Below are 10000 nucleotides of genomic sequence, written 5' to 3' on the forward strand. Positions count from 1 at the left end.
TGAAGAAATTTATTCTCATGCACACCTCTTTCTACATATACACAAACGGACTTGAATATCTACCCTCGATCTTATTAACACTTGGCGCGTGGTTCACAGCAAGTCCCCCACCGGCGTGACAGCAGCTGCCAGCCGGGACCTCATCCAGCGGATGCTCGAGTGCAGTTTCAGCGAGGAATGGAGTAGCTGGGCGAAGGCGAGGAAAAATGTTTGGAAACCGGAGAACCACGAAGTCTGCGAAGGTCACAGGGGCAGTGACTACCACCAGTGTCTGAGGGATTTATGTCAAAGCAGCGTCTTTAAGGTTATCAAGGTAAAAATGCCTACTAGTGCTTTTGCTGTTAACGATATAAACAAAAACAAAGCCTTTGATCTTAGAGGAAATATCGCGATCATAATTTCCATGCTGGGTTTTCCTCCCTTGCATGTCCCTTCCAAGTTAACATCACAAGCCCCCGTCAACACGGTAGGAGACATGATCCGAGTTCAATAAAAAGTTAAAAGGATAGATTAACCGCCCGTTTGACCAGCGCCCTGCCATGTGACCAACAGACGATAAAGTTGCGGGTGTGGTGGGCGGGGGACGTGCTCCTCGGCGGGGGCGTGAAGGTAGTCCACCTAGTGCGTGACCCCCGCGGCTCCTTCACGTCCCTCGCTCGGCTTAGCATGGTCCAGGCTGACTACAAGGTGTGGTGTCCACGGATCCTGCAGGTGGGGCTGATAAATAGAAGCTACTGTAAGACATTGATAAGATGACAAAAGCATAGGTCTAACTTAAGAAAATGAGGGAACACTCCAAAGAGATTGATGTTCACTAAAAAACAACTATGTTAGTGAAAGGGGATCACCAAGAAACTGCAATAAGACTAAATGACGATATCCTGTAGGATTTAGGATTATGCAGGTGAAATTTACATTGAGGATGTAAAAGATACTCATCAACACTCGCATTAAATCTGTTGGCAGGACCTGGAGATGGTGAGCACCATGAGGAGTCTGTTCCCCGAGAGTTTCACTTCGGTGAAATACGAAGATCTTTGTCGCGATCCCTGGGGTAAGCGCGGGCTACGCCGTGGATCTCCGATTCGCTGTCTAATAAGCATTTACTCATTCTCTCTATCTCTGAATGTCTGTGTGTGTGTGTGTGTGTGTCTATATATATATATATATATATATATATATATATATATATATATGAATATATATATATATGTGTGTGTGTGTGTGTGTGTGTGTGTGTGTGTGTGTGTGTGTGTGTGTGTGTGTGTGTGTGTGTGTGTACATGTATGTATACACACATTTTTTTTTTTTTTCTGAGCAAATCTTCCAGCATTCTCCTTATCTGCGAAATGTTCCCTGTTAACCCACCATTCCACCTCCACCCGCAGGAACGGCCACGAAACTGTGGAATTTCATTAACAACGAAAGCAACACCTCCCTACCAGTGTCCTGGAGGACGTTCTTGCATCGCCACACGAACACAAACAGCCTTGAGCCCTACGGCACGGAACGCGACACACGACGACAAATCGGCGCCTGGCGGGAGAAGATCAACGGGCGGATGCTTAGCGAGATCGAGCACCACTGCGGCAGCGTCATCGACATGCTGGGTCACACTCGATTTCACTCTCTGGCAAATGCTAGAAATGGTTCCATTCCGCTGGATGAAATGTCTGGCACGTAGGGTCCAATGCTCGAATATTTCATTATTATAAAAAGCAGTATGAGGATGTTAATGAAATGGTTATCGTTAACAAGGTCTGCATGAGTATATAGACCTTGATCGTTAACAAAACCACGCCTCTCCCGGATATAGCTCTTCTTACACAGTCGCCTTGTGCTAAACAGACAAATGCTCATAAATGTTGGAATCACATTTGCGACCATACATTATATAAACTCAACTTTGTACGTTTTTATTGCAGTAAATGCATATATCTAATAAATATAAACCCAGCGATTATTATCTACATTATTGTTGTTGTTGTTGTTGTCATTGTTATTATTATTATCACCATCATCATTAAAATTATTTTGTAAAGAGCTGTGGGTGCCACAATACTGGTTGGACAGTGATAGCAGTATGTGCAGTTTGACTCTTAATGTATGAGAGCACAACACAAATAAATGAACACACGATACGGTGACTGGGAAACGGTGCTGGCGCGGCAGCAGGGGAAGCACTATGCCCTAGTGAAAATGTCATTTTACGTGTACAGATTTGTTTGAGTATGATCTAACAATGAAATGTCTGTTTGGACCAAACAGAAAGGAAATTACAAGTAGTAAAGTGTAATTTCAAGTTTTTGCCTCGATCTCAACATTCCTTGAGAAGGAAATATGTAGTGCTTCATTAAGAATTCATCAGCACCGAAACCCTTGTGTTGACGTCACTATAGCTGTTGAAGCTACTGAAGAATAAGCAGTGAACTTTTATAACAGTGAAACGCTAATTTCCATAGGCTTGTTTATGCTTTTCTTTGGTCTTTATGCAGAAGTCTTCCGTTGGTGCTGGGAAGTGTGTTGTAAACAGAAAACCATGACAGAAACTTGAAACTTTACACAGCACAGTGCGACGGAGCAAGTCATGGTTGAGGTTGACAGCAAACAGCCTAAGCAACAGAATGTTTGCTAATTTGCACAAAGAACGTATCGACAATATTAATTTAGAGAGATAATTTAGATAATTTAGATTCATAACTTTTTTTATAATACTTGAAAATATGCCTTTTGAAAGCAGCTGCTCCCGCCGCCTCAAAATGCTTCTGGCGCCCCTGGTTCCTGCCCACCAGGTTGAGACAACCCTGGGTGGAGAAGGCCTGTGGGACGACCTAGGAAGTCGTGGCTTGGGCAGATTGACCAAACCTGTCGTTCAGAGCTAGAGATGGGCTGAGCCCCTGTCTGGCGGAAACTAAAAGTCGATGCGGCTATGTGCCCTCGTCGACGTTAGCTCCCAGCTATGGACAGCCGTCAGACAAATCTTGGGAAAAAGTAAATTTCATTTCTGGAGCTACCTGGTTATATGCATTCAGTGATGAAAAATCAGCTGAGGCAGCTGTAGACAGTTGAAAGAGGCCAGGCCACATACACATGTTTCGGGTAAAACTATCCTTCGTGAATCCCACTAAACTGAACTGAGTCACTTACAGCACTCTTTTAGGCTCTAACTCTAAAACCCTCCATTTTCTCCCATCCTCAAACTCAGGATCACAGGCCTATCACATGCAAGCTTCATTGGCCAAATACCTGAAATTATGGTTGAAACTGCAGACAAAACGCGTAACCTGCCTCTCGGGCTACAGAATGTTTGTAGTGATGAGGCCTAACACACTAATAACCGTTATATTCATAGAAGTCAATGACATTAATCGAAGCTCATGTTATAACAGACTGTTGGTTCCAAGAAGCTGTAACAAATTGACAGAGTTCACAGATGAATTTCCTGATTTAGTCAGTATCATTTTTATCATTACCGGTACTGTATTTGTTGTTATTACTGTTAGTTATCATTATCATCATCATCGACATCATCATCATTATTATTATTATCATTATCTTATTTATATTTTTGATATTCCTTTTTTTTTCTCCTGTGTCATATAATCCCGCTGAAATTGCAAGGTTGGCCTTCCATTGCTGTCCGTTTTGCACGTCTTCGTCAGTACCTTGGAAGTGGCGCATATCTTCTCTGATATTTTCTTTTTCTTGGTCTTCCTCTTGGCATTTTTCCCTATACATTTTCACACATTGCTCTCTTCACTGGATTCCGATCTTCCATTCTCGTCCAATGATCATTCCATCTCATTCTGATCTCTCGCACTTGTTCTTTGGTGGTCCTCACTACAGTTCTAGCCCCTTATATGTTGCTTTTACCGCTCTGATTAGCTTTTCTGGAACGTTCCTCTTTGGGGATGCTTTCGTATGCTTTCTCCAAGTCTACAAAGGTGAAGTATATGTCTTTGTCTACTTCAGGATGTTTTTCCTGCAACTGCTTGATGATGAACACAGCTTCCATTGTTCATTTTCCTTGAAAAAAAGCATGTCATCGAAGATAATAAGCATGTGTAGTCTATTCCCTATGACCTCTAAGATCTTCATTCCATGTTCCAGCAGTTTAATACCTCTGTAATTTCCACACTCCAACGGGTCTCTCTCTTATAGATGGTTGCTATTTCACTTTGTTCCCATTCTTTTGGCATTTCCTCTGTACTCCAGATCTTCTGTAGTAAAGTTTACATCATTCTGTTCCTTGCTCACCAAAGTGAATCAGAAGGTCCACTGGTAGCCCAAGCACTCCGGCTGCTTTTCCACTTTTCATTTGTTAAGGGCGTCTCTGGCCTCCTCTAATGATATTTCTTGTACCGGGCCTTCCGCTGGTGGCAGCCTTTCAAGCGGGTCTCTTTCGATTTCTAGAATTCTGTGAACAGGGGATGAGGAGGGTGAGGGTAGAAAACTTTGGCCCAGTATTCTTCAAAAAACTTATACGTTATTATGAATGAGGTGGAAGAAGGGGGGGGGGGTAGTTACTATCTTTGAGTTGTCGAATTTTTTGCCAAAATTGTGAACTCGTAATCAAGAATATAGATGACGTGTCTTCTTAGAGTAGATAAGTCCCATCGAACATGGTTTAATCTGTTTAAATTATGAGTAAAACGACTTCGAAAACAGGTCAGGAGACGTTTTGTCCTTTCAGATGGCTGAAATGATATGCGAGTTTTATTCTGAGACCTGGGGATGGTGCTCAGCAAATTCCATTCTTCTCCAAGTCTTTTGCTTTCAAAAATAGAAGAGTAGTGCTGTAGCGAGGTGCAGGAGTTTATATATGACTCATAGGAAATAGGAAAGTGTAGCACGACAGTTTTTGACGGCGGAAATAAGGCTTAATGACATCCTGTACAGCTTGCAGTAAAACTTTCCTGTGTTACTACTATCGTTTAAATTTCGTGTCTCGAAGTGTGAAACGTCAAGTATAAAATTAAATGATAAATAAATGATAAAGAAAAAATAGCTAACTATGTACGATATCAACAAATCTATGTCAGATTGTTACATTTGAAATGGTTCTAACTATTCAGGTGTGTATAGGTGTCCGATTCACAAACGGATCATCAAATAAAAAAAAAGGAAAAAAAAATAGCACAATGTTTATTGTCCATTGCTTTTAAAATAAATTTATATGTTGCAATATAATAATTGCCACCAGTATTGAAATATTTACGCCCGGCCATGTATTTAAAAAAATATTGTTGATTAAGTAATAATAATTCTAACATCTTTAAATTTCTTAAAGTCGCCTCGTTGTGGCATATGTGATTCCACTGCATCATCTCATCGATACATTTCCTAGGTGCGTATGAATAGCCAATCTCTCATTGACAACTCGGTCCCTGGCAACGGTGAATCCCCAATCAAACTAGTGCGGAAAACACTACTTTGAAACTTGATACAAGATATTAGTAGAGGCCATGATAATGACCTACCGGTCTTACGTAGTTAGCATTCGAGCCGGCTAATGCACACTCCTGAGGTGAATTATCCTTTATATAGACATTTAGAGCATTCTTGCTGATACTGACCCTTATACTCCTTGGTCCAACAAGGCTTGGAACCTCGATCCAACAGCTGTCTTACTGCATAAGGAAAAACTGGAATATAACCTTTCATTCGACTGTCTTTTTAGCATGAGTAATCAGTAGTTCCAGCTCCTTTCAACTGAGGCTACCTGAAAGTCTCGCTAAGTCCTTTTGCGTCTTTTTCTGGCTTGTAGATATATCAATTTCGTTCATAATCTTTCATTATTTTCAAAGGCAATTCTCAGTTGAGAACCAGAGTCCTTACCTCTTCCATGAGGAATCGACGGACATCTTCCAATGGGTCATCTCTTCATCTCCATGCTCGTATTTCCGTTATCACAGCATTTGCTTTTCAGTGTGGCCCTTGTCCAGATTCCCCAACGGTTCCATTTCCGCATCTTCCATAGGGAATGCCAGGGCTATCCTCCGTTTTTGGTGGATTAATACTAGTGCTCTACCCCAGTTACAAGCTAAGACTTTCACCTGATCATCTGCTTTGTATATAACAAGAATGATTACACAATCCTCTTGCAACGAATTTCCCTCTATTGGAGTTCCATCCTCCATTTTTCCACCTTTTCTATTGATACATCCTGTTAATACAACTGCCTTCCTCGGATGTAAAGTGATAGTATCCAACAGAACCACCGCATATTCATGAGAGTCAATTTGATCCTCCGCTAAATCTTCCTTATATTCTTTGCTCTGGTCCTCCAAATTCTCATTCACCTGGTGACCCCCTATCACCTTAGGTGATTGAACAGGTTTGTGTCCCTCCTGGTTTGTCATACCTTTCTGCAGGATGTTAGATCCTTGACAAATTCTCCATTTATCAAAATCTAATAGTAATTTATATACTGGTGCATTAAGGACGAACCAACAAGAACATCACAATCCCCTGGGAAGTTAATGATCTCATCCTGCATTACGTAGACTTATGTGATCCTTGTGGCCCCTCTCTTACACCTCCTCCTGTTCCCTGTACATAGAATAATTAACCAATGTTGGGTTCGCCCCGAAGTCCCAAACTGCAGTAAAAGACTTTTGACTATTAGGTACCCTCACCTGAGTCATTAGATATCTGGGAAGAGAAGACGCTAAAACAGGAATGATGAGGTGTTCAACTCCTGCCCGTACCAGTGTATCTTTTACATTTATTCCTTGTTGCCGTCCCTTTGGGACATAACCGAAGAGTATTTTGACTCCTTGCCAGCGCCATAACTTTTTATCTGTGGACAGTTTATGACTATATATCCCTCTTCTTCACAGATGAAACATTTAATCTTCTCTGGGTTCTTGGGTCTGGCCCCGATCGACGGCGATGTACATGGAGGTTGAACCCCATGGTCAACCTTGGCTCTTCGACCTGCTGGTAGTTCTCTCCAGCATCGGTCCTTAGGATGTGAGTTATTCCATGCATGGACATCACAGAAATATTTACTTCCCTTCTGCCAAGAGGGATCTCTCCTCTGAGATTCCCTTGGTCGTTCTTCTTTAAATCTGTAAACCCTTCTCTTGGTTCTTATACACCAACCTGCTAAAATCTTCCATGATTTGGGAGTATAGTTTGGTCCTTAACTTGGCACATCCCATTCTTCTCCTATTCTGTACTTATCCAAAGCAAAGTCCACCAAGTTGTTGCCAGTCCTCACGGTTATGGAGAATGACATATCCTCTGGGAAACGTCACACTCTTCAAAGGACTCGCCCCTATATCTCTCGGCGTCCCTTAAGCATTCATCCCAAACCTTTTTCTTCTGGAAGAATTGAGCCAGGATACCCTTCTTGAACTCCTCCCACGAGATAGGTTCAGAGCTCATCGTCCTTTCCTTTGAACATAGGAACACTACGACTTCCTTGCACCTTCCTTACCGTACCTCCCGCTGAATTCGGCACCACAGGTCGAGCTGCATCCCGCTGATTAGCTCTTGCCTGCTCAGCTCTCAGCTGTTCAACCTGCCTTCTCAGATCCGCCAATTCCTGTTCCATTTCGTCGACAGTCTCTGTCCATGTCCAAGATTCTTGTAGGACGTTGCTCCCTCCTTGGGAATTGGAAATATTGATGAGTTTACCTCGAGTCTCAGAATTTCCGGACTCGGGATCCACACTCGACAATAGTACCTCGTCACTTAAGTCTGCTACAGCGCCTACACCCGTATATAGAGAGTCTAGTATATCCCTTAGACCTGATTCCCCCGCGATATCAAACGGATCTTCTTCGTCGATAATGTCCGTCGTAGCCGTATCCCTGCGTTGTTGTCTCCCTCGGACATGCACTCACACTGCCTGGTAGTACTACGTAAATTTTCGGTGTCCTAGGATCCTTTTCCCTTTTATGTTTAGTGTCTTATTACTTCCGTGTCACAATCACTTCCAGGAATCGCAAGTCTCATCCAGGCACACAGCCCTCGCAGCTTAACTTACAAATTTCCACTTAAAAATTCCCACTTTGACGAGTATATTGCAAAAAGGCCTAATAATCTTTTATTACGAGTTCATGCATTCGTGAGCTCCAGTAGCATAGTAACACCAAGACAGTCACAGCTCTCAAATTGAAAAACTTTTGGTGACGTCACATTTCCTCACGCGTTTGCGTCACCACACTCCGTTTTCTTTCCTCTTTCTCACTTGGGCAAATGAGCCTCACTCTTTCCTCTCACGGATTCATACCATACTCTGGCGTCCAATCACGCTCTCGCTCGCTCTTGTGACGTCACGTACTCACGCACATACGAACACACTTTTCCTTGGGTGCTCGGCGCTTACAGAGATGCTCTTCTGAGAAAGATTGCTTAAAACTTTGTATTATATCTTATTAAACACTATATTTATCCCATAAGCTGTCACCAACTGTTACCTAGCACCCTTTCGAGTGCTGCTATACTACTTCTTATCACCTTTGATACTCCCTTGAGAAAACATGGTAATAAGTTGAATATAACCCACGCGCATAGGCCACTGGCTAACAAATTTATATTCCACGCTCTCTGAAGCGGGCTCGATGTTTGTTTTAAGGCTAATACTCTCAACTTTACGAGTGAGTTCCCTTAAGAAATTGCTCTTTACATTTAATAGAGTTTGCCTCTTATACAGGGAATTTCCTCGTCTCCTGACGAATACAGGTATCTCCTTGCAGACACTGAGTGGTGTAGTCCCTTGTCTGTCACTTCGTTCGCGTTTCACGGAATTCATTATGGTTTTAACCGGAATTAGGAAAATTTATCAAAGATAAATCCTCACGACCGTCCACGTTCGACTACGGTTAGTATTGAAATGCAGCGCAAGTGCCACAAGCGCCTTGGCCTCTCCTGACCGTGCTGACCCAGCATAGAGCACAGTGGTGCCCTTGTTTACAAGTCCTGTAGATTATCACCCTTTATGTCCCCGAGACAAAGTGTCTATAGTGCCTTGTAAAACACTAAAGGCTTATCCCCTCCGTAGGATCAACACCACACTCTGTAGCTTCAGTGGAATGTGGAGTTCCTCCGAACTACCATTCCATCTATCATACAGCCAATGAAAAACCTAAATCCACGGTGTATAGTGGTCTTACTAGGTCAGGATTACCTATGAAATACCATTCCAAGGCTACTACCATAAGTCTGGTCTTATGTCTATTCATTAGTAACAATATCGAAATTTGCAAGGAAATCTCATTTTCATGTACTGCCAGTCAACGTTCCTCTCACTCAGGTTTGAAAAGGGGTATAGAAAAATCGGATATTAGCAAGATTTTTTTTGTGAATCACGGAGGGCCGAGTGAATTAATATCATTACCAGTTTTTCAGTCTCGGACAGATGACAGGAGATATTTCACAATGACTCAGGAAAAGCGCTCTTCTTTTCCTGAGTAGAGATAGTAATGTCTGGCCACCCGCTTGCAAGCAGTAATATAAGGCTTTCCGGTTGACAGCAGGGTTAGTGTATAGTGGAAAGTGCCCTTAACCTGAGGTTCGAGGCTTGTACTGTGTCGGACTGAGGAAAGGTAAGTGCAAGGTTTAGTAAACAGATCTTGAAATTTGCGGACCTTTTCCATAAACTTTCTTGTCTTAATAACGCGTAGATTTTTTTTTTTTGTTTTTTTTTTTTGTTTTTTTGTGTGTGTGTGTGTGTGTGTGTGTGTGTGTGTGTGTGTGTGTGTGTGATGAAAGCTTGCTCCAATACCTGAATCCCTACCATGGTTGCCGTTGTAAGTATAGTATCCAAATTAAAAAAGAAAAGAAAGGCGAAGTGAAAATGTTTTAAAAGATTATGTTTTAAGGTTGAATACATAGACAGGTATTGGAACTCGCTAGTTTATTTCAACGGCAGCTCTGGTCGTGTAGCAGCACCAGGACCTAGTGTGGGGTTGAAGTTTTACGTATGAGTACTGACATGGAAGATATGGATGGAAATACAGAAATTGTATGTCATCAGTTATGGAGAATA

The 10000-nt window shown here is 42.3% G+C and overlaps 2 protein-coding genes across 5 annotated transcripts in view; both read left to right on the forward strand.

The window, feature by feature from the left end:
- LOC119596751 (carbohydrate sulfotransferase 4-like) overlaps positions 1 to 1972 on the forward strand; it is a 4296-nt gene extending 2324 nt beyond the window's left edge. For all 4 annotated transcript variants that reach the window (XM_037946079.1, XM_037946094.1, XM_037946087.1 and 1 more), the window contains 4 exons: positions 100 to 313; positions 553 to 711; positions 967 to 1054; positions 1389 to 1972. In XM_037946079.1, the coding sequence (XP_037802007.1) occupies positions 100 to 313; positions 553 to 711; positions 967 to 1054; positions 1389 to 1684 (757 nt within the window). In that variant the 3' untranslated portion in view covers positions 1685 to 1972. The remainder of the gene's footprint in view (positions 1 to 99; positions 314 to 552; positions 712 to 966; positions 1055 to 1388) is intronic.
- A 7434-nt stretch (positions 1973 to 9406) lies between these two features.
- Positions 9407 to 10000, forward strand: part of LOC119596781 (G-protein coupled receptor Mth2-like) — a 5801-nt gene continuing 5207 nt past the window's right edge. Inside the window, exon 1 of the mRNA XM_037946109.1 lies at positions 9407 to 9557. The gene's annotated coding sequence lies outside the window, so the exon portion shown is untranslated. The remainder of the gene's footprint in view (positions 9558 to 10000) is intronic.

This window comes from Penaeus monodon, chromosome 3, assembly GCF_015228065.2.
Source record: "Penaeus monodon isolate SGIC_2016 chromosome 3, NSTDA_Pmon_1, whole genome shotgun sequence".
NCBI classification, from domain to species: domain Eukaryota; kingdom Metazoa; phylum Arthropoda; class Malacostraca; order Decapoda; family Penaeidae; genus Penaeus; species Penaeus monodon.